The sequence below is a fragment of the Harpia harpyja genome, chromosome Z, assembly GCF_026419915.1.
Source record: "Harpia harpyja isolate bHarHar1 chromosome Z, bHarHar1 primary haplotype, whole genome shotgun sequence".
Lineage (NCBI taxonomy): Eukaryota > Metazoa > Chordata > Aves > Accipitriformes > Accipitridae > Harpia > Harpia harpyja.
Window position 1 is genome coordinate 87,651,778 of NC_068969.1, and position 25,023 is coordinate 87,676,800.

Below are 25,023 nucleotides of genomic sequence, written 5' to 3' on the forward strand. Positions count from 1 at the left end.
TTTCTCATGAGGAAGACATAAAATACTAATCTCTTGGCAAAACCTACAGTTTTGTTAAAACATTTTTAATGTAACAAAATTTTATTACACACGTATTTAAAAAAAAAGAAGTCACTGACACCTTAAGTAAACATTTCCGTGGAAACAACTTCTCTGCACATGGTTATCATGGAAGCACACCAAAGATCAAGCAAAGGGTAAAGCTTCAGGAAAAACTTTTTGATGGACAGTGACAATCACTTCTGTCATTCTCTACCCTCAGTTGTCTAGTCTCAGCCCTTTCCCAGTTTCTGCTCCTCAACAGCACAGTGGAGGACACATGAAGTTGATTGGGAAACTGAGCCGGCTGAAAAGCGATGTGGCAGGCCAGCTCGCCAGCCTGGTCTGCCCTGTGGCAGAGCACACTGCTGGGCTAGCACAGTGCATTTGGCAGCTCTGGGGCATGAAAACATGCCGGTTGCAACAACTGAACAAACAACAGTCACCCAGTGTGTAGATACACAGATGTGGCCTTAACTTTGTCTATTGGCTAGTGCAGAGTGACATCAGTGATGTAAGCTGACTATCAATGTTAAAATATAGATTACATTTTGTGATCCTTTCAACTTTATAATCCATTATATCAATGCAACTTGTTAAAACATATCAGGATAAAGAATTTCATGAGACTTAGGGCTTATTTCTTGCCTTTAATTTTCAAGCGGCCAGTGCCTCTTTGAAGAGATCTGGGGTTAGATCACTCATGGCTAGATTTTGCAACAGTCAGGAGGAATACTGCCTTCATATTGCATAGCCCACTGCTGTCAAAGAAGTCAAATGTGGAATAAAACACTGTGCAGTAGAAACAAGGGTAACAGGAAAGGGGGATAAAAGGAATAAGCCCTGCTTTGGCTGCAGTTTGATGCCCTGGCTAACCTGGCATAAAGCATCACTGCCACTGAAAAGGGGTGTCCAGTCTTTCCTGTTGATGGGAAAAGGGGTTCCCTCCCTGCAGCCACAGTGAGAAGCAGGCTGGGGAGCTGAGCTGAATAAAAACAAACTGTCTGACAGGGGAGCACAAGGCTGGCCCTTGCAACACCCCCCACTCTTGCTTAAGGTCCATGTGAGAATACTGCCGCAGTTTTGGCCTAATTCTAGTGACACTGCTGAAGGTGAAAGGGGATTAAACACTGCTCAGTGTAACACAGGCTGAGTAGCAAAGATCCATGGTGCTTATTTCATGCATTTACCTTCTGTGGTTTGACTAAAAGTGCAGCAATCTCTGAAGTAACCACACTAACTATGGTGGTAATATCATCTTTGAAGCGATCGGAGAACCGGCTTCTTCGTGGGTTGTCTTGCTTCTCTATGTTGTGAACATACTGAGCCATACTCTTTATCTGCAAAGCAAAAAAAAAAAAGAAAAAAAATTTAAAAAAAATGTTTGTTAGTCCATGGGAATAAGATTTCCTACTTGTTTTTCCTTGAATGTAATCACTCTCATCTTCTCAAAGCTGCTGTGATAAATCCTACATGTACTGGCAACAATAACAGAGAGCCTGAGACTTGAACACAGACAGGCATTGATTCCTGTTCATGTCCACGCAGTTGGCTACTCTCAGCACCTGAAATCAGAACCACCCTCCCCAGTACCTTGCCTCTGCAGCTCTGAAATGCTGCTATTTGCAACTTTTGCCCTTCATGATGACACACTGGGAGTGACACTTCTGGAATTAATTCTTATTTCTTGACCTGATGTTGGGTTGCTTATACGCTGCCAGTGGAAATCAGTACATTTTTGCCACTGACATCCATCACTCAGGGCTCTGTGAAACTGAATTTGGGGAGCCTTGTCGCTGCTCCCATGTTATTAGCAAAGTGGAAAAGACAGGAACAGGTATTCACAGGAAAGGGTGGGCTCAGTTTGATGTCTGTCTTTCAGCCTTCTGCAAGCTGTGGACCACTGTGCAGGTACTTCATGCAGGACTTTGCCACCACAGGCTGTCAGTGGGAAATAGGTACAAATATGGAGAATTCTTTAGTTGTATTTCCATTATTTGGGACCTTTCCTTTCCACACTGGGGCTGAATAACTGAAGATATCACCACAGATCTAAATCTGTGCCTGGAGTACCTGCTACATTTCACCATTAACTTACTAAATGGCACTATCAAATCTTACCAGGAGCTCAAAGAAGAACCAGGCATACTTGAAGACAGATTCTCTCACCATACCCGTGCTGACAACCATCTGCAGTGCCAGCTCCTCGTGGAAATGCTAAATAATAAACACAGAGTGTTGGGAAATAACTCTTCAATCAACTCATCTCCCAGGTTGAACATCCCCCCTCTTCCCTGTGGGAAAATCCCCCATACTGGAGAGTCAGCAGCTGGATAGGAACGTATGGACATCCCTGAAGGATCAGAAGGCAGATTTGACCAAAATGATGTATGAGGAATGTTGATGGCAAACAGACTTTGGAACCCATTTTTCTGTGGATCCAGAACCCCAGATAACTAAACTAGGGAAATGCCTTTGGTCTATCGTCAGGCCATTGGCTCTGTGCATGACAAGGAGCAGTCATGTTCCCCACTCCCCAATAATTGTTTCCATTTAGCACATCCATGTTTTTGAGAGAAGGTAGAAGTAAGGTTATCTCTGTGGTGGGAGAGAAGGACACAGCAATAACCACAGCAGAGCTTGTACATAGGTTTGTAGTTGGAGACAATACTCTTTGCAGTGAGATCTGACCATAAGACACCCAATCCCAATAACTTGAACTTTAAGGAAACTCAAATCTGGACTAAAAATTTATTGCAATGTCTATTTTCTATTCCTGACACAAACAATAAAGCTAATGACACTCCTAAGCATATTTACATTGAATAGGACATATAAATCCATCCAATATTCAGACTGGGTATAAATCTCTATGCTTTTTGGCAGAAATCAGACCAGTAAACAGGAGTAAGAAAGGAGAGTTTCTCAACTCTAACTCAGATTCTGAATTGCTCATTGCAGGGTTTTTCCCCTGCTTCTTCATCTAAAGCCACTGCTGCTGATCAATGCTAAACACAAGACCCAGCTCTGGAAAAATTATCTAAGTGATATGGTATCTTCTATGTTGTTAAAAAGCTACTTGGGAATACATACTCAAGATAGGAAGGAATTTCTTGCTTCGAAAAGCTACAAAAGGGGGAAAAGAAAAATATTCTTTACAGAAGAAAGAGATGGCAAACATTTCTGAATGCAGTTTACTGTAACATGTTAAGGCAGGTATCCAAGGGTAAACAGAAGTGGAAAAAGAGAGAGGCCCTAACACCTTGAGAAAGAGAGCAAAGGGAGGATCCAGACACGCTGCTACTTGTCTAAATCTGTCTTGGAAAAAGAATCTAAAGACTCTAGAGCACAGCCAGAAAAGTTTGGGTAATAGTCACCCACTGATTCAATATTCTGTCACTAACTCTTCATTCGATAAAACTGGTTGTTACTTTATTCTCTCTCTCCCCTCTCCTCATTTAGTAGCACTAACTACCAGCACTGCCTCACGAGGCTCCAGGCTCTGTTACTGTGCTCCCTCACACTTAGTGGTAGGCTACCTTTTTATTGGATGGTCTTGGGCTTGCACAAATGCTTGGCATGTCATTTGTTCCTTCAACGTAGAAAGACATCCGACTGGAGCTGTGATCCATAGGCTGGGGGGCATAGCCAGAAGAAATACATACTAGTAAGTTAATACATAACTTAAGCTAATTAACAGAGAAAAAATCAGCACCGGTGGGTTTTTTGGAAGGTATGCACAGATGTTCACCTAAATAGCTCTTCACTTTCCTTCTCCCCATCCCCCTTCCCAGTGGAGGCCAAGGACCACCTGAATGCAGCAGCCGCAGGAGCATGCAAATGCCAACACTGCCATCACGTGCCCAATTTCAGCACTGCAGCTGTCTTTTGGAAGCGCTGCAAGTCACCCTTTCAACGGTAACTTTATCCAGTGGCTCTACATCCGAAATTAACGAGCATATGGGAGTCTTTCTTCCATTAAAAGTAATGCCAATTTAAAAGGCAGTGAAATGGCAGCAGCCAAGTGTCAACTGCTACATTTATCAATGTGATGAAGCTGTAATATCAAACATTTTACTTCTGTATTAATTTGGGGGGAAAAAATGCCTTGAGCTATGTTTTTTTTAGGACACAGTACATTACAGTAAAATTCATAAAGCTATTAAGTTCAAATCTACATTATTAAAAATTGCTATGGATGAATACATATGCCCATATAAACAAATCAAATAGATTGGCAAAGCCTGTGCATCTTACTAGTTCTGGTTTCATTTGCTGAAGACAAGCACCCGTTCACTTTAACTGGAAAAGCATGTGGTCAGTCAATGGAGAAAAGACTTCAAAATGTTTCTGAAAATAACCTGCTTGAGAAGCAGTATTTTACATATGTAACGCTCAAAGAAAAGAGAGGGGGGATATAGTTCAGAGCTCAGCAGACATGCTGCTGTGGAGCTCTTGCTAGGGCTGCAGTTAGGAGCAGGCTCCGTGACCAGGCGAAAAATCCTGCTTTTGTCAGAAGCACAGCTTCCCCGCTCCTGCTGAAAGGGGAACTCTAGATTCTGGTTTCCCCAGAGAGCCAAGCACAGACATCCTCATAAAGCTCTGAGATGGGCCTGGGATGCTGTTAGACCAGCAAGCACTAGATGCCAATCAGGGAAGAAAAATCCTGCTTCTCTGCTGTCATTGTCCTTTCTATCCTGCAAGCTGTTGGTGGCATATGTAGTTGTGGATGGGAAAGACAGAGGAAGTTTGTGTTTCACTCCGTGGTTGAATTAAGTATTTGGAAAGACCCAGTTACAAAATATGCACATGGCATCTGTACTATAGCCAGTATAAAATCATGGGGCTGCTGTCATATAAATTGCCTACTTTTTTTTTTTTAACAGGAAACTATTTAGCACCAAACAGGCTCTGTGATTTAAAAAAAAAAAAGAAAAAAAGGAAAAACAGTCAAAAGGAGTAAGAATAAATTATCAGTGCATTTTAGGAAAACTATTTCCCTTCTGAGGAATCTTTCACCCCTTTCAGAAAGTGAATCTGTTCCCAGTGTAATCAATAGTAGTCTTTTCTCACACTGACTCTGTGTAACCTGGACCAGCCCACATCACTAGACATGAACAGAACTTAAATGTCAAGAACAGGAGAGTGAGGCATGTCAAAAAAGCAAATCCCTCTATGGAGTGTCTAAGCCTCACACAAGAGACAGATTTCTTACCTCTTGCTCTCTTCACTGATAAGAAACATCAGAATTTAGCAATGGGATTTAAGGTATGCCTATACCAAATCAGATAAACAACAAATGCTTCTGGTGATACATACAGCGCATTTACAAGAAGTAAATCCAAACCTTTTAGAACAAACCTAGATTATTAGGTTTTGGCCCATACAATTCTCCAGGTATTTGACTTTGTTCTCTTACCTTGGATGACATGATGTTTTTGACCTCCTCATCAGTAGCAGTTGGTGTAACAGCGATGTCAGGATTGCTGCAGCTTATCACTCGGCTCTGCAGGAGTTTACTCCCAACAGACACTGCGGAAGTGCGTCCAAATGTGTAATAACGAGACTCTGTCAAAATGGTACCGCTGCCTGCACCTGCCCATAGGGAGATGTCTGAACTAAGACTAAAGTACACATGTATGAGACAAACCTGAGATTCAAGCCAGCTTTACTCAGTGCTGTTACAGCATCAGCATTTTGAATACCATAAAGCTCCTGAAAATCTCACCATCAACTGCTTAATTAACAAATTACATAGGCATTGAATGACAAGGTGCAGATGTTTTCCGAGTCAGCAGCTCATAGGTGATTGCACAAGCAGTAACAACAGATTTAACATGGCTACCTGAGCAGCAGCAGTATTACAATAGCTCTTTCTTCTTTCCCTCAGCTCTTCTTAATTTGCTGTAGATTAAGACAAGATTCACAAGCCTAAACACAAAATATCGCCTTCAAGACGTAACATTTACCACCAGGTTCAAAGTATCCAAGGAAGCAGAGAGCGGCCAGCAGGAACTTCACTAAATGATTACCTAATGTTTTCAGCTTCCCAATGGACTTTATTTTTCCACGATAAAGAATTTCCAAGCATAGGCGAGCTCAGAGATTTTAGCACATACTAACATCAGTTTAAATGTCCCTCAAGGAGGATTTAAATGAATATTTGAAAGAGAAAAGGGCGTACATATCTTTAGTTCCCACATCACAGCTGTTTGGTGGTCAGCCAGTTAATATATAGCAATTGATCAAATGAATTCTATAGGCTTTAGGACAATGGACTGCAGCAGAGTAACAGAATGGTTGAGGTTGGCAGGGACCTCTGGAGGTCATCTGGTCCACCGTCCTGCTCAAGCAGGGCCACCTAGAGCCAGCTGCTCAGGACCATGTCCAGATGGCTTCCTAATATCTCCAGGGTGAGAGGTGCTACCACCTCTTTGGGCAACCTGTGCCAGTGCTCAGTCACCCTCACAGAAAAAAGTGTTTCTTGATGTTCTGAGGGAATCTCCTGTGTTTCATGTTGTGCCCATTGCCTCTGGGCACCACTGGAAACAGTCTGGCTCTGTCTTCTTTGTACCCTCCCTTCAGGGCTTTGTATATGCTGAAGATCCTCCTTGAACCTTCTCTTCTCCAGGCTGAACAGTCCCAGCTCTCTCAGCCTTTCCTCACTGGAGAGATGCTCCAGTCCCTTCATCACCTTCGTTGCCCTTGGCTGGTCTCTCTCCAGTATGTTCACATCTCTCTTGTACTGAGGAGCCCAGAACTGGACACAGCACTCGAGGTGCAGCCTCACCAGTGCTGAGAAGGATCACCTCCCTCAGCCTGCTGGCCAATTTACAGGGATTTATCCTCTGATGACATCTCTCATGCGATGGAGAAATTTGCAGAGCTTGGCCCTATGCCACTTGGCAGCAAGTGAGTTTGCATGGAAAGTAGTTTACTGATGTACAGGCCAGTAAGAAATTAGCATCTTAAGGCCATTTTAATTTCTGGAGGAAAATCCTCTAAAGAAAGCCTCAGTTTAGGAGACGTCTCTCACTTCCATCTTATGAAGCTACGGTGTAGCATATAGCTGTGGAGTCCTCTCGCCTCAACCATGCATCGTAAATGAATGGGAGATAAGAGATTATGTGGGGCAAGTCCATGTTGCCCTGTGCAGCTCTGAGATCCCTGACCTTCCTCTGAGAAAAACAAAATATCTGAACAGTGCTGTGCTTAAATGGTACGCAGTCTGGGTCTGAGAAGTTGTGTTTGCTATTTTATAGGCCAGTGCCCTAAGTCCTCCTCGCAGAAGCACCACGCTGAATGGCATGTATCAAGAAAAAAGAATACTTTTGCAACCCTTGCACCAATATTACCTGCTTTGACTACTTCTCTTTGAGGATCTGGCAGACGAAATACATAGTAGACATAAGACGCCAGGAGGCAGTTCCTCCCGTGTTGGTCTTTGCTCAGGTCTTTGCTGTTGTGAAGACTGTTCACTATTGCAACCACAGATTCAAAGGCAAACTGTGAGAAGTTGGCTGTGAAACAAAGGCAAGAAATAGTCTCAGCACTGAAGGGTTTAGGTAAGGGCATTCTTTGTACCACCACCAACTAATCCTATATGCTTTAATTCAGTCCTTAACAAATTCAGAGCTCTAGACAGCAATTGCTATACCTGACCAGACCCAAAGTCTACACAGGCCAATAACCACTCTTCAGTAGATCCACTGAGTTTCAACCCAATCACTGCTACTCCATCACTTCATGCTACATAAAAGCAGACCATAACTGTTAATAACAATTTCTAGCAGCCTTCACACAATTTCCTATAAAATACCTACTTGAAGAACACTAAGACCCGTACTCTCCAGCTGACAGACAAATACAAGCTAGCAGGCTTTTCCACAAATATTATAGTGGATGACAAGTGTTGATTACCAAAATGAGATAGGAAAGAAACTACACCACTGTTTCCAAGTATGCCTTCCCTCCAGAGTTAACATATGTGGTGGGCAACTGACAGCCTCAGTAACAGAAAAATCTGTGTGCATTACTATACCCTTTCTGTTTTGTGCTCACTCAGTTCTGTCTAAAGATATTTGAGCAGCAGATATGGTGCAGTCAGCAATGTCAGCTGTAGGATAAGTGACTTTCTGGTGTTTTCCTTGCAAAATAATTGAATTCCAAACAAAGTTAAACGACAACCCACTTTCTGACCTATATTTCCAGATAAGTAAACTACTACAATTTAAGGTACCTCCCAACCAGAGCCTGAGAGTCTTACATGTAGGGGGAAAAGGAGAGAGGGCAGGAACTCAGTTAAACCTGATTAAATTGTGCAGTGAAACTGTGTCTTGAGAAGCACAACTCTTTTGAAGTGGACCACCCCAAATACTAAATCTGAGCCTGGATATTTAGCAATCATTTCCCCTACATTTCTAGGTTGCTTGCACGACCACTCCAAGGCCATGCACCAGTAAATACCTGTCTGGCCAGCTATGACCATGGGCTGAACAGCGAGCTGGAAAAGTTTATCGAGTACCAAATGTAAAAACAAGACAAGAGGTTCAAGGCGTGAAGAATTCAAACAGATAATGCTGAGTTTCAATTCATGTTCCAGTGTAGCCTCTGTTATCTTCTGGTCCATCAGTCGAATGGGGAATGTCACTTGACTTTCTAGAGAATGGCACAGCGTGAAGAACTTCTCCAGGTGATTGTCCTGCAAATACAGTGCACTCATAGTTAACAAAGTTCTTATAGTTCAGGCTGCTGCTAGCTAAGCAAAGCCTGATTGTCCCACCTGATGGGATCAGAGAAAATATATTCACCCTTCTGGCTGGCAGTGGTAGCTAGCCCTAGAAATCAATTTGTAAACCAGCTGTCACAGCCTTTTGTTTGTTCCTTTTCCTCTGGCTTAAATTCAGACTCTAATTAGATCAGATTAAAAGCAGAAAAGTTAAAGCCCTCACTAAAGTGATTGCTTCATTTCATGAAAATACTCTTCCCTCTCCCTGATAAAAGTCTGTCACTCCACAGGTCTATAGTCCCTCTGCCACCCACACCTAAGTTCCAGCTACATACAAGTTATATGCCTAATGGGTATGCTCTACTTGTATTTAGAAAGCATGCTACCAGTGGTGATGAACCTGCTTCAGACACAGGGTCTCCAGTTGTTAGGACACAGCTACCAGGGTTAACTAGAATGGGATGATGGGTAGGAGACACGGTAAAGCAGCAGAAACAAAATAAAGCTGCTCTGCCTCAAACCAGTATCCCAATAAGGCGGGCAAAGCTCCAATCACATTTAAATGACCAGAATCATACAGTTCTCACTCAGCACTAAGCTTGTGTCCCTATACCACATGGCATTGACAGCTGAGCTGCCTAAAGCATTCTGGCAGTATAACCTCTCCCTAGAGGCGGGGACGTGCTATGTCTCTGCAGATGGGGACACATTGTCTGAACTAGCCTTGCAGAAGATGTAGACTGCAGAAACTTGCACTGTGCCCTGCCAGTGTCTTTCAAACACAGCCTAAGCTGATCCTTGCTGAGCTGAGAGGGCATCAGGCTCCCTAATGCTTGATGTGACTTGCTGCTGAGAGTGCTCATTTGTTCACTTGTACCAATAGATTTCATTTCACCAAAGGATTTCATTCACGGAGGCTATCAGGTTATTTCCATAGCTGTTAGCTGTTTTCAAACCTGTGTGGGCTTAAACATCTCCACTTCATAAACCTCCTAAGTCAGCCTGGGCATCTGAATTCTCTTTGAACTGAAACTACAGTGGTGTACTGCTTCTGATGCGTTACCTGAGTGTGAACAGATGAAACAGCTTGCACTTCAACATTGAAAACACCCTTGTGTCCTTCAACCCACTTAATAGGTGGTGTCTGAGATGGAACTTTCTGTGATGGAAAGGAAATATGGGAATCATCATCTTCTTTTTAACAATCAAACAGAAAGTCTGTTTACACAGTGGTCTACAGGGTATTTGCACTATTCACTTCATTTTATATATTCAAATTCAGTGCCATACAGAGGACCACAGCTAGGCATCTTCTTGTTCTTGTACACTAGATGGAGAGAACCTGATGCATTGAACAGGGAAATGTGGAGCACTTCAGCTGGATGGCTGGATGCCTAGCACAGGCAGTGGGAACATACATCTTCTGATGGGATATTTTTAAGATTGGAAGTTCCCAGTTAAAGCACTGCCAAAGGCACTCCATGGTGATATAGTGCAGTTTTAACCCTCTGGACAGTTTCCTACTTGCCATATTTACTCAGAGGACACAGTTTTCTGCTCTAGTAGCAGCATCTAATTCCTTTTCTCCTCCCTCTCCCACACAGCCACAAAAAAATGAACAAATCATCCTATGGAAGAAAGCAAATTATTGACTTGACACCCTCAGAATAAATGTATCCCCGATTATACAAGGATTTGCTTGGATAACTAACTTTAAAAAACACAATATAACAATACAGAATAGTAATAATAACACCAGTGACAATAATAACAACATTTTTCTCCGAGCTTGCCCCTTTTAAAGTACAAAAAGGAGGCATTGTCTACAAGCAGACAGCAACGTTAGTTTGTAAAACACTTACGCTGTTCTCCTACATTAGGAAAATATTATCTTTTCATAATTTTTTTTGTTACCTCGGGAGAGTGAATTGAATAGTGGACAGGCAGCTTATCCAATGCAACAGGAAGACAATAATGTCCAGTTTGAAGACGATCATTTAATAGAATCGGCAGCCACTGAAACAAATGAAGAGAAAACACAGCAATATTCATGACTATATATGATTAGGGCTATTTATCTAATTTGTTATGTACAGTCAACAAAACAACAAATGAGATATTGACCCAAGCTTCTCTGCTCTAACCCAATTCAACAGTAATTTCTTTGCATTTTAAATTCACTGATAGCTACTGTAGAAAAATGTACAAGACTGCTTTACAAACCATCCCTTTTGAAGATAACAAATACAGAGCTTTTCGTGTGTGACACATATCTTTCTAATAAATCCTACCAGAAGGATTTAGTAGAGCCTATGTTTTTATTTAAAAAATCACATATCTTGAATAGACTGGTCCTTGGCTTTGAAGCAAATCAACAGAGTTAAAGTTTTGCTAAGGATAAATTGAACATCTTGGTCGTGGTCACCATGAGGATTAAGGCCAGAATGACTCATCATAACTCTGTATTGGTATTTGGACACACTTCATTTTTCTCCTATTCAAGTCTGAAAGAGGCTGTGCATTTGATTATCACAGGGCAGAAACTTTTGTATTTAGGTGAACAGAAGCTTGAAAATTAAGTTCTCACCTATGTCAAGTCTTGCTCCTGAACTACAAACTAATTTACTTCTTACCAATCCCATTGACATTGTTCGTACTGTATCTGTCCATAAAACAAAGCCCATTTGAAAAGATTGTCAGTACTGGGATCAAGAACAAATACAAACTTCATAGCAGGAACACATGGAAAGAATTTGTCTGGCCCCAGAGCTCAATTGCTGACCATAGCACTATGACGTTTTCAAAGCTGAAGTATTATCATCACCATCTATGCTTTCCTTTTATTTTAAAATCTGTCCAGTTAAAAATACTGATTGATAAAGAAAAATATCAAAGAGACTATGCTACAATATGTATTTCTTAAGCTAAAACATGCTAGTCTCAACGTGAAGATAATGAATGCAAGAGAATTAAATTTTACCTTCTAGATTCTTTCTGTTTTTTAATTTTGACGTGGGTAAAAGACACTTTAGAACATAAACAACATGTCATACAAAACCTAATTGAAAATATTATATTAGTTGTTACCTCATGTACAAACATGTTAGATAACAGTAAATAATTGTAATTGCTTATGTTTTAGGGGTTTTTTTTGCAATAAATAGAATATAACAGAATTAGGCAATATGATATAAGGCATTGCTGTTGCAAATATTTAGGTGCATACTCAACTTCAGTTGCATCAGGTGAATTCATCAACTTCAAAGACACTTAACAATGTAAAATTATAGGACGAGGATCTAACATAGCGCAGGTTGCATCTGGTTTCTGTGAATTAACACTAAGACCTTCTACTGGTTTTCATGTATTACCATAAACAGAAAGGGAATATATGACAAAATTCTTGACAAGAAAAGAGTCTGTGTGCATGGGATGTAGATACAGATATATATACACATGCACACTTACATATCACATGGAACTTACCGAATACCCGAGGAGGGTTTCCACAGATGCTCCTTGCTTTGGCTGGCAGCTGATGTGATAGAATGTGAACAATAGATGGTGCTTCTCTGTGAGTTTTGCTGGCAGCTTAATTTTCACTTCTTCATAAAAGTCAGGGGACCTGTTTAAAAAAAATGCCAAGCACATTTCCAATGTAAGTATGAGACTGAGCAGAAGGAAAATTTTCCAGTAGGCTCTTAGATGCTATAGTTATAAAAACTGTACAAATACTGAAAACAGCCTCAGAGCCTAGTTAAACAAACTACATATATATACAGCTGTATTTATGAACTATCTACAGCTTTGAATCAGGAAGAGCATAGACAATACCAGCTAGAATGCTTCAGCTTTCACACATCTCTATTCTTTCAAAAACATTCAATCTTAATTTTGGGTTCCATCATATTTACTGTGTAAATCCTAAATCCCGAGTCCACATTCATGAGAATAAGAATGTCCCTTCAGCTCTTTTGGATCTGTGAATTCAACAAAGTGAATTCTGGTACGAAGTTGTGCTGCTGCTTCCTGCTCCTGCTCCTTAATCTTCAGATTAGGAATATTCTCAACTAACCTCTGAAAAACTCCAAACAAGAAAAGCAATGGTCACTTACTTACACAATGGTCACTTACGCAAATGCATGTAGCAATCCAAATTAGATATGACAAATCCGCATAAAATGTAAATGTTTAAAATGGATTAGTACCAGCATTCCTTGATGAACTACGTAAGCTAAGAATTATGTAAACAGGTCATGATTAATATTTCTCAAGTCATACAAATAGTAACAATACTCACTTATTATGGTACGTGATAGCTGTGTATATTTCTTGCACAAATTCTGAACCTGAAGATTTCCCAAAAATTACCTACATTAAGAAGGAAAGAAAGTAACAGCAGTCAGGTCTAAAGCATTTAATTGTCATCATCTTGTATAAATTTTAAGACAGTATCTGAAGGCTGAAAATGACTCTTCGATTTTACCTTAGCATGTTGACACAAATGTCTTATTACCAAGCATCTTCCCCACACAACATTCAGGGTAAAACACAAGGAAAATGGAGCAGAGTGAATTTCCAGAGCCACTGACTACCTCACATCACATTCTCCAGTCATGCACTAAAAAGTTACGAATTGCAGGAATAAAGTTATGGTAAGCCTCTTACACACTGTCACATTGCCTTTAACTAAATGCTAAGAAGTTAAAAGTATTTTTAGAATTTTGTTTTTCAGTTATAGCCTGCTCATTTAGGGTGAGATCCATCTCACCCTAACTTAGAGGTTCAAAGTTCCTTTATAATCAATGAAGAGAAATAGGAATTTTTGGTGCTTGATTTGCTTCCCTCATTTCAGACACAGGCTCACGGTAAGGTCCTAGAATCCAGTAACTTAAAGGGAGCCCTGGGAGATGAGCTTAGACGAGGACATCTGTACAGCACAAGTCCATATGTATTGAGATGAAGCTCGCTCACAGTGGAGAGGGATGCCAGATGAACTGTGTCTGTCCTAAGCATTTGTCAAAACCTAATCATAATATGGGCAGAGTTTAAGGAAACCAACAATGCAGCATTGTGTAAAAGATGGTGTCACATTCACACGGCACAGCTCCAGCTCTGGAAGAAACATGGCTTGGGAAAATGCTGGGCTGATGCTCTGATTTCAGTTCCAGAGGTCAGGTGGAGTACGGCTGCATACTTACTGTGCAGCATCAGCATGCTGATAAAGGCTGGTCAGGTGTCAGTCCTTGCTCCAACATACTGTTGGATTAAAGCTCCTCCAAGTAGTATTTCCACTCCTTTTTTTCCCCCACTAACACATAAAAATCACAAAAGATTTTATCCCAATGTCATTCTCAAATAGTCAATCACACTGTCTAAAAATTAACCAAAAAATTAAGGCTGAAGCAGACATCTGAGTTAGAACACTTCAGACTGAACATCTGAAGCGTGGTAAAGCTGGAGAGAGGATCTTATAATGAGAAGTGTTGAACAACCTGAACATAGACAGCGCTGCCTGCTTTGCTAGTAGTGCACACATATGCCCTAATATACAGTGTGTTTCAAACATGGAAAACTATTCCTGCACTGCATGACTGTGCACCTGTTCAGATTCAGGCAATGAAGATCCCAAATTCTACCTTCCAGTGTTAGACCTGAGTATTTGTGTACACAGAGTGCATACAGAGGAGTTACACTGGAAGACAGACTATATTATTCTTAAAATGTCTCAGAAGCTCTGTGAATTTTACCATCAGTTTCCAACACAGCATTCACTTAATACGATGTCATTCTTCTGAAAAGAAGGTATGAAGACTTAGGTAAGAGAGAGTAATATGCCTCTGTTCCACTCGAGTGACAAGTCTTTCCTGTTGTGGGTAAGAACTACAGCCCTGCTTTCTGATGAGAACGACAAGCTTCACAAGCTCTCTGGTGTTAGGCTTCCTAAGGCCCCACTAGAAATCGTGGTGATGGGAAGTAAACAATGACTTATCTCTTCAGAGGTTCCTCAGGAATGCATGTACGCAAAAGTCTGCTAAGAAATCTCAGCATTTATTACCGGCATTGCACAGGATGGATCTTCGCCACACATAAACTGGATCTTGATGGTAATATTTCTTGCAGAAGCCGGTCTGTTAGCAAAATTCAGCCTCTGAGGGTAAACATAGAGGAGATTTCTGGAAGAAAGAAAAGGAGGAATGAAATGGGCAAATGGCAGGCATTTGCTTTTGAAAATGAAGTGCACAAACTAGCATTTTGCCGATTCCTCTCCCTGTCCTTCAATTCCACCTAGACAGTGAAAGCTTTGCCAGAACTCCATTTCAGAAGTTGACAAGGAAAAGGTAAGTTCTTGTTGTGACACATAGAACATCCTATGTTTAAGGTTTCTTATACAGTAAGCTATGCCTTTGAGAAGGCAGCCTTCCTAGCTCTCCTTTTTTTTTTTTTTGAAATATGTAATTCCAAGTTACACATGAATGAGTATCTTTGCTTGACGTAATGAAAAGCAGGAATCTCTCAAGAAAGCAGCTCCCTTCTCAGCTTTGAAAAATCAGATTTTGGAAGAGGTAAGGAATCACTCAGAAGTGATAAAAAGAAGTAAAACAGCAAATAAAACGAACAACTGAAGTTCATACATTCCTAGCTTATAGCAACAAAATGGCACGTGTTTCTAGATTATGCAAAGCAAAAAGCAGTATCAATGAACCTGAGTAAATACAAGGAAGAAATTTTGAACTATTATTCTAGAAACTGACACTTTTTAGTAATTAATATGATCAATGCATTAAAATACAGCACAGCATACTTTGCTGTTTACTAGCAAAAGTACATGGGCAGATCACTAAACTTAAAAAGCACCTTTAATTTCTGTGGGGAGTTTGGCAGCATAGATGGTCTTCCAAGTTCAAAATCCAACAATTCTGGTAGAAGAGTCAAAATGCTAATAGAAATCTTTTTCTCCAGTGAAGTCTACAGCAAGTCTGAGATTTCAGCAAGACCTGGATTACACACATACTGGCATCACGATTATGTCTATTTAATGTGTCATTTCCCAATCTGGTATAGGATTCTCACTGTTTGTCCTCTGAGTGTAAGGAATAAGACTGGTGTTGGTGGAAGCGTGCTGGCTTCCAATGAGAAACAATGAGAACTATTCATGGGCTTTCATGCTTTCTTTTTGACTATGACAGTCAGAAGCTACACACAGAATCGCCCTGTCCTTATCACAGATATCTCCTCAGCACCATCGTCAGCTGAAAATGTGGAGCAGCTTTGAAGAATGCTGTCATTAAGTCAGGCAGTCCATCTTCCATTTGTTGTAACCCAAGATCTGGAAAACTGTGGCTGATTCTCCTTACTGCCTTATGTCACAATGTGACAATAATTTTCAACTACACAGTCCAAGCTACTTTCTTAACCAATACATGCTACATGGGCCGTGGTATGCCTTATGCCTTTCCCTTTGTTCAGAATAGTACTCCTGCCTGCCACACTAATGTGCTTTCTTCCTTACCTTCTTAAATGCAATTTCTGCTCTGCCAAATTCTCTCCAAGAAGGTATTAGGAAAAGCTAAGTGAAAGAGAGAAATATATTGGTAACCTCCACTGAATTATGCTTGGGGGAATGACATATTAAATGAAGGATATTATCAATATTACATCTGCCAGAGGTGAAGAAATACATGTAGGGGAGGCTGCATAATCCAGTCATTGCTTCATTAATCTGCAGCCCAGCAGAAGATGTCACAAATCCATAAAACGTCCCTGAGCACTGGATTTTATATTTAGATGTGACTTGAGATGAAAGATATGTAAAATCACAAACAGAGAGCTCTCTGCTGACTAAACAACCAAGGAAGCATTACTCCAGCGAGTACTGTACTGAAGAGCTAAAGTTGTGCCATTTATGCTCAGGCAGTTTTAGGGATCTTGCTTACACGTGTATTAAACCCATCAGCACTGAGGAAGAAAAGAGGCAAATGCTGACTCTGGATATCCTGCAGAGAGGTAAGTGATGACTGATTTTTTAAAGCAGGAAGGCAGGGAGAGGATCAAAAGAGGTTCCTTCATGCAGGCCTGAATTGTAGACCCATTGCTGACCACTGTGTAAGTGCTACTGCCTGCCAGCATCTGTACCCTCCAAAAGCCTTAGAGGACGCAATGACAAGGAGCATTTCCACCTGGCAGTTAGCAGGGGTGTCAGGGCAGCACATACTAATGTATTTTAAATAATAGGACAGCTAGCATGCCCATAAGGATGTGGTGAGCTCCAGGAGGCTCTGCGTCTCCCTTGTGGCTCTGTGCTGAGCAGAAATAAACAACATGCTACAGCAAGTACTTTTGGTCAGTGTGACTAAACTTCTCCCCTCGATCCCACTACAGAAAGTGCACTCCAGATATAGTCAGATGTGCTTACAAAAAGCAAGAGAGCTATTCAGGAGTCAGTATGTGTCTACAAAAGCCATGCCAGAGCACCCAACTTCACTGAGCTCAGAGTCCCACAGGACAGCAGAGTCCTTGGTGAGGCATGGATCTAGATAGCTTCTCTGGGTCGGAGGCTGACCCAGCAGAGGGACGGTAAGATAAAAGGCTATTTCAGAATCAGTTACTTGCTGGGAAAGCTAAGGGTCCACCTAGCTTGACACAGGACACCATGCAGCAATTCTCTTTCAAATTTGCTGACCTTCCTACACTTTCATGGGACTTAGCAGTGGTGATTTGATCACTTCCCATGGCCAAAGCAATGCAGACCTATCTTCTGCCAAAATAAAACCTGTGAAGAGTTTCAAGCCTGTGAGCCTTCTCATTGAATATTCCTATTTGTAAATATTGGTTGTGCGTATGCGTGAATCCTTCTCCTTGCTAAATTATACAACGTGTAAGGTGTCAAGAAGTGCATCTCAAACTCCTAATGAATATTAGGCATGTTCATTGATGACTGTGACAAGAACGCCATACACAGCAAAAGCCAATATATGTGCAAATAGTCACTCTCGATACAAATGTTCTATAGGAGCACAGTCATGGATGGGTTGACATTGCCATTTAACACTTAGGGTACCGGAAACAAAAACTGATACACCCATTAGTTACAGTTTTCAATCTTTGTTGATTCCTCTACACTTTTGTCGGGGTAGGCGGGGAATCTTCACAAAAAATGGTTGAAAATTATAATGCAAATCACAAACACTTTACCAAATATGGAAATCTGTTCTAGTCAGCCACTGACTAGACAAAATGGCACAATGACAGAACTTCAACAGGTCATGTTCAAGAGGATGTATATGAATATATATTCTGTACCTTAGTATGGATAATTCAGGTAATAGTTTGAATGATTTTTCTCATGTTGCTAAAATTAGACATCATCTAAAGAGTCATTTGTCAGATCCTCATTAAATTTAGGCTGAGAGTGATTGTCACTTTATTCTGTCCATTAGCAATGGTGTGAAAACCGTAATAAATTTTCTATTACAGTTTTAGTCAGCACAAAAAAAATGTTGCCAGAGGAACTGAGTGGAAGGCTGACTCAAAACATCAGATTTCTGCAGATTCAAATCACAAAATTATGACAAGAAAATAGATATTTCTAAACTTAAATGTGACCCAGAGTTTAGAGTCAAGTCAGACTAAAATTTTAATAGCTCTCTCTCCAGGACATTATACATCATTGAACTGATCTACCATTACTTCAAATATCAAATATTGCAAACAAGTAATCAATTACATAATGTATTTGAAAACCAAGACCAAAGGCAAATAACTGAGATTTTGTGAATCATAAAAATCACCTTCAAAATAATTTCTTACCTATCATATTGATCTTCTGGTGTGGAAATGTAGGGAACTTTTTGATCCACAATTACTTTACATCATCTTTTCAGAAGTTACTCTTAAAACAGTTTTAAACTTTTCAAATATGAGAATCAAAGAGATTATACCACCTTCTGATGTCTCTGTCCTCCATGCTTTGCAGTCCTCTACCAAACTAAACCCACTCTTCCATTGATAATACCCTCACTTCCTCTGCTGGTTCCATTATTACTAGATCCTGAGTGGCAGTGTTTTTAAAGTGGATAAAATGAGTACATATCCACCAGCTATCAACTATTGCAATGTCAAGACACTGTAATAAGACAGTAGGTCACACATAAGGCATTGCCCAGTTGCCCGAATGAAATATGAAAAGCTGAAAAAAGGAAGATAGTAACTATACCACAGAGCTGTATTTTATACATCCATTCGCCATCCCAGGACCTGTGATTCCTCTAGCTGTGTAAATAGAGGTAAAGCTCTATCCCAAAATTCTCATTGAAACCCAGTAATCAAAGAGTGAAATTTCTGACATACCAGATTTTTACACATAATAGTGAACCTATTTGAAATATTACAATACAGCTGAGAATTGTGGTGAGATAATTTTGTCCCGATATATTTAATTCATAAATGACACCATGAATGAGTGCTAGTAAATACAATAGCATACCGCATCTTCCCAAAGTACTGGTAACATGCCCCCCTGAAGTTACATGTGTTAGATAATGTGAGGCAATATTTCATATTTACCAGCATCTTCTTGTTGTCATGGTCACTATGCACTTCTAAAGTTTCAGTTGAAAATGCTTAAAAACCTTAGTGAATGACACAGGATTCAACAGCATGCACTATCTGTGCAGCTAGAAGTCAACAGGTGGAATCTGGATTTGTTTTAGTTGTCTCACTGATGCATTTACACACTCCCCCATCCTGACCTGGGAGACTGGAAGCTATACTGACAAACTACACTGCTCTTGAGTGTTGCCTCTTCTCTAAACTGTACACCTCCAAGTAACCATTTATCAAGCAAGAGGAAAAAAAAAATCCAGTGAGAATACTGATGTTCTTTCTAAGTGCCCTGCAGACTTAACCTAAAGAAGTCACCTGTTCTTACCAAAAGGGAAGCCACCTACTACTACCAGTAATGCAGCACTATTAACAACTCTTGGATGAAGTCATTGGAGCATTTTCATTACAGTGAAAAGCAGACAAATGGTTTGAAGGAGAAAGCACAGTGCTCTGAGGTTAGCAAAATTATCTGCAGACTTGGGAAGGAATGTTTTAGTTCCAAGAGTCCTGGTTGGGAGCTCTTTACAAAAGGACAATATTCAGCACCCTACTACCTAAACAGGGTCAGTATCAGTGATCAGAGTAGCTTCATTTTTCTTAAGATATTCATGCAAGACCAAAGCAGAAGCCACTGCCTGCTGAAGTGGAGCTGCAGCAAAACCAAACCAGTGAAGAAGATGCTTTAATTCAAAACCATCTGGAAAAGTAAGCCCCTCACACTACTTCATCTTTTGTGTTTTCAGTTATGGTTTCTTTCTTGAGAGGAAGGTGAGCATTCATTGTTGCACTGACTGCTAATGATAATGATTAATGAGCAATCCAGTTTTTCTGGGAAGCCATTGTACTAGATAATGAAGTGCTTTTATCTCTACAACCTAGAGGAGAAGCAATAGTGATACTCTTTACAAAACAGGGAAAAAGAAGTGGGAAAAAAAGGCCTCAAGTTTGGGGAATTAAAGCACAACAAAAACGCCCAGCATTGTTTGAACATAGTATATAAACATTAGTGTAAACTTTCTAACATTCCTGGACTGTAGGTATCTTGCTGTGGATGTGAATGTGCAGCTGGAGAGCAGGAGACAAAATCAATAAGTCAAGGCTTTGCAGAAAGTCAGTGGTAGAACTGGAACTGGATTTAAGAACTGGATTTATGTCCCACATTCCTTATGCTTTAGGGAAGTTGCTTGAATTGAGATACCTAGATGTTAATTTCAATCTTTAATTCCTACAGGTCTCTGGAAGATTCAGTTTAGCTTCTTGTGAAAGAAAAGAGCACTAGCTTGCTTGGTATACAATGTGAATGCTTTGCATTTACTTTCTGTTGTTTTAAAAGCTTTCCTTAACACGATGATCTTGCTGATAGTGCTCTTTTGTTTCCACACAGTAGACCAAAGAAAAAACTAACACTGAAGCTGAAGAACAATGCCATCAAAAATACAACATCAGATTTGTCTGGGAGGTAAAACACAATATTTATCAGTATATGATAAATTTTAAATATAAAAATGCTGCATGAATGTGAAAGCAGATATTATACTAATGATTCTCATACAGAGAGCTAGCAGCTATTCAAGACACCAAATTGTCCAGATATTTTTGAGATGCTGTTGTTGCATTTTGAATTATACTTCCTTAAAAGTCTGCTGAAAATAGAGTTTTCAAGGATCTGATTTATGATGTCAAATTACAATTAACCAAAATATTTTGAAGTACCAAAAGACCCCCTCTAATTAAACCACTTGCATTTGTTTATTTTTTTAAAGCATAATTACACATTTCTTTAAAACTTTGCTTTCACCTGGAAGTTTAGACAAATCCATATTTTATTCAGAGTCTCTGCTCAGTGACTACACAGAAATCACCATTCCATGGTGGCATGTTTTCCTTTCTGCCTGTATTACATAATTAATGAAGTTTGTTATGAGGAGTCAGGTGTAATCTCATCTGAAAGCACTGTGACAAACAAGCGACCTATGGGAGAGGGGCATGTACTCCCAGAATCCTGTTTGTGTAGCTTTTGTTTTCATAGTTTCTGCTTTGTTATGCCACACTTGACAGTCATTTTTATCTGAGTAAAAAGCAAAGAAAAATTAGGAAACCTTCCATGAAACCTCTTACTGCTGAGATAGTATAGTAGATGCCCAGGAGAGATTACGGAGCTTGGAAAAGAGCAGGCAGCTATTTGTGTTGGGATGAAATCATGTGTACTGAGGAGCAGAATAAATCAGGACACACTCACATCTCTCTCTGAAACTGCAGCAGCTAGTTTAAGCTGTTTCCTTCACCTGTGTACAACAGTGCAATCCTAATCTCCACTTTGTTTACACTGAAAAAGAAGTTAGAAGTGCTAGCATCTCCGACCAGCACAAAACTAGAGCAATGGCCCTGTAGAAAATGCACAGGGCTATGTGCTCTCTCCAGATCCCACGGGCAAAGAGGCAGAAAGGAGTAGATAATGCTGTGACGGCAGTAACAGGAATAACAGACCATTATACACCAATAGCCTTTGCTCACTCAAAACTAGTAAAGGATGGGGTAGAATCATTGAAGAATAACTCAGAGATTTAGAATAGTCTGACTATTTTGTGCAAGATGTATTTTGTATGTATCAAATTAACAAGTAAGGCTGTAATCAGAAAGGCACACAGTTGGCATTCATAGAGTAATGACACCCTGGAAGAATTAGGCCTTTATGTTTTGAGGATACTTTGTGTGCATTGCCAGCTTGGCAAGAATACTCAAGGTCCATCAGAGAGAAAAGAAACATCAAGGATAACTGGACCTAAGAAATGTAGGATGTGACTGATAAAAAGAAATATTCTGCTCCAGAAAGTGCCGAAAGCCGGATGATTGACAAAGCAGCATGAACTGAGGGAAAGGTAATGGTGGCAGGGGTAGATCATGACCTCCAACTCAATTCCAGGCTGGAAGAACTTGCCCCCCCACACACCTGCAAGGAGCATGCATGCTAATTTACATAGCAAGTGAGGCTAATTTAAATATAACTAGCCAATAGTAGATGAGATGGTGACTACTAACCAATGAATGTAAATTTAGGCAGGTTTTTACTGATCATGTAACAGAATGAATACATTGTTTTCCTTTGGTGTGGTGTGCTAGCTTTGTGGAATTACCACCTAGCACCCATCTTTGTGCAAATATGAAATAAATAACGTGTCTCCTGAGTGTGTGATTATTGGCTCGCTGCACACAAGGAAATGAATCCACTTTTCGGACGACAGAATGATTACCACCAAAGCAGAAGGCCTCCAGCTCATACTCAGACTAAAGCAAGTCTGAGCACAGTGCCAAGTCATTTGCAAGTAAATGAAGCAAAACAGCAAAGGAAAGTTTCCACCGCCCCCCCCCCCCCCCCCTCCAAAAATCCCCTAAGTGTTAGGCACTTCCCCTAAGACAGGACTTTCTGTGCCTGGTTAAAAGGCATCACCCTGAGCAATGGGACAAATCCCTCTTCCTCAGCACCAACATTTCACAGTAGCAGTAAGCAGCATCATTTTAATTTCTATTAAAATGATAAACAAACCTTAAATTATATGATTTTTCCTATTAAAAATAGAAAGGTATTGAAAGAAATAAATCTTGGAATGTTTTGACATTTTCAGGGAACTATTTTTATTAAAGAAATGTAGGTACACAACAAAAAGAAGTGCTCAATTTCACAGTGCACAAAGAAAGTGGGCTGGCTGATCTCTATGGCATAAATCAGAAATAGCATAATTTAAAATAATGGCATTATGCCAGTATAAAAACTAGCAAGAGTTAAGTTCAAAGACTGTAACAGAAGACTCTGCTGCTCCTATCACAAAGGAAAAAGCTATTATTTAAAACAAAATTTTTTCCTCTGAAATATCTTACATTGAAAAAAAAACCCAAACAAGTAAACAAAATCTGTATATTTCTTTTAAACATTCAGGAGAAGAACTGAAGCTAGATGTTTCATAAGTATTTGGACATGTGTAGAGGTACTACTAGGCCAGTAAGAGTTTACCAGCCTGTATTTTTATGTTTCTATTTATTTGTTATTCAAGTACTTCTCTACCTCTCCTACATTCATGGTACTGTTAATAGAAAACAGGTAATTATTTTATCCATTTTTCATTCTTTTAATATCTAAATCTATAGCACTGGTAAAAAGAAATGGTTTGCAGACTTACAATCAAAAATTAGGAAACATTAAATCACCTGTAACACACTAGAAGGCCATGACACTCAGCTGTGATAAATGCCAGCACATTGCATAATTAAGACTGGATGGTTCCACTTTTCAGTGGAAGTTAGAAGAAAAGGAATAAAATAGCATGAAACACTTGGTATCTGGCTCTGTTCAAATTCAGAGTTACTTTGCATAGGTTAGTTTCATCTCCGGCCCAAAACAGTATTCACCATACAGAGAACTAAGCAAGAAAAATTGCATGATGGTTAAATTAAGCAAAGGGTAGGAAGGCTCTACAGAGGGATCTGGACAGGCTGGATCGATGGGCCAAGGCCAATTGTATGAGGTTCAACAAGGCCAAGGGCCGCATCTTGCACTTGGGTCACAACAACCCCATGCAATGCTACAGGCTTGGGGAAGAGTGGCTGGAAAGCTGCCTGGTGGAAAAGGACCTGGGGATGTTGGTCGACAGCCAGCTGAATAGGAGCCAGCAGTGTGCCCAGGTGGCCAAGAAGGTCAACAGCATCCTGGCCTGTATCAGAAATAGTGTGGCCAGCACACAGGACTAGGGAAGTGATAGTTCCCCTGTACTCAGCACTGGTGAGGCCACACCTTGAATGCTGTGTTCAGTTTTGGGCCCCTCGCTACAGGAAAGACATTGAGGTGCTGGAGCGTGTCCAGAGAAGGGCAACAAAGCTGGTGAAGGGTCTAGAGCACAAGTCTTACATGAGGAGCGGCTGAGGGAATGGGGGTTGTTTAGCCTGGAGAAAAGGAGACTCAGGGGAGACCTTATCGCTCTCTACAACCACCTGAAAGGAGGTTGTAGCGTGGTGGGTGTTGGTCTCTTCTCCCAAGTAACAAGACAAGAGGAAACAGCCTGAAGGTGCACCAGGGGAGGTTTAGATTGGATATTAGGAAAATTTTTTTTACCAAAAGGGTTATCAAGCATTGGAACAGGCTGCCCAGGGAAGTGGTTGAGTCACCATCCCTGGAGGTATTTAAAAAATGTGTAGACGTTGAGCTTAGGAACATGGTTTAGTGGTGGACTTGGCAGTGCTAGGTTCATGGTTGGGCTCAATGATGTTAAAGGTCTTTTCTAACCTAAACGATTTTATGATTCTGATTCTAAATACATTGGCCTACATTCCTTAACTATGCTTCTGCTCACCAAACAGAGCACTGACATGATTATGTGGCAGAAGTGTCTCAGATGTGGTTAGGCAATTCTGGCTTGTGGGAAAAGGAAGTGCTTTCAATGGCACTGCGCAAACACAAGTGTTATTTCCTGGACGCCCCCAAGTTCCAGACTCTGTTGTTTCATGTTTGCAAAGCTGTCTTGTCCGAGTTTCTGGGGAGCTATTGCTGGAGTTCATAAACAGTTTCAGTTAGCAACTCTCCTTTCTTGCTCCAAACATGTTTGTTGTCACAAGGCAGTCGAAACATGACCTAGCATTTCTGCATTTTTTCCACCATTTCC

The 25,023-nt window shown here is 40.5% G+C and overlaps 1 protein-coding gene across 4 annotated transcripts in view; it reads right to left on the reverse strand.

The window, feature by feature from the left end:
• The window catches only part of DOCK8 (dedicator of cytokinesis 8), a 95,697-nt gene that overhangs the window by 33,356 nt on the left and 37,318 nt on the right, over positions 1 to 25,023 (reverse strand). For 3 of the 4 annotated variants that reach the window (XM_052777831.1, XM_052777828.1, XM_052777830.1), the window contains 11 exons: positions 14,826 to 14,943; positions 13,068 to 13,138; positions 12,254 to 12,392; positions 10,682 to 10,783; positions 9,831 to 9,926; positions 8,506 to 8,740; positions 7,395 to 7,559; positions 5,459 to 5,634; positions 3,579 to 3,674; positions 2,161 to 2,256; positions 1,230 to 1,379 (listed from right to left, as the gene is read on the reverse strand). In XM_052777831.1, coding sequence (XP_052633791.1) covers positions 1,230 to 1,379; positions 2,161 to 2,256; positions 3,579 to 3,674; positions 5,459 to 5,634; positions 7,395 to 7,559; positions 8,506 to 8,740; positions 9,831 to 9,926; positions 10,682 to 10,783; positions 12,254 to 12,392; positions 13,068 to 13,138; positions 14,826 to 14,943 — 1,444 coding nt within the window. The remainder of the gene's footprint in view (positions 1 to 1,229; positions 1,380 to 2,160; positions 2,257 to 3,578; positions 3,675 to 5,458; positions 5,635 to 7,394; positions 7,560 to 8,505; positions 8,741 to 9,830; positions 9,927 to 10,681; positions 10,784 to 12,253; positions 12,393 to 13,067; positions 13,139 to 14,825; positions 14,944 to 25,023) is intronic. The other variant, XM_052777829.1, reaches the window with a different exon arrangement.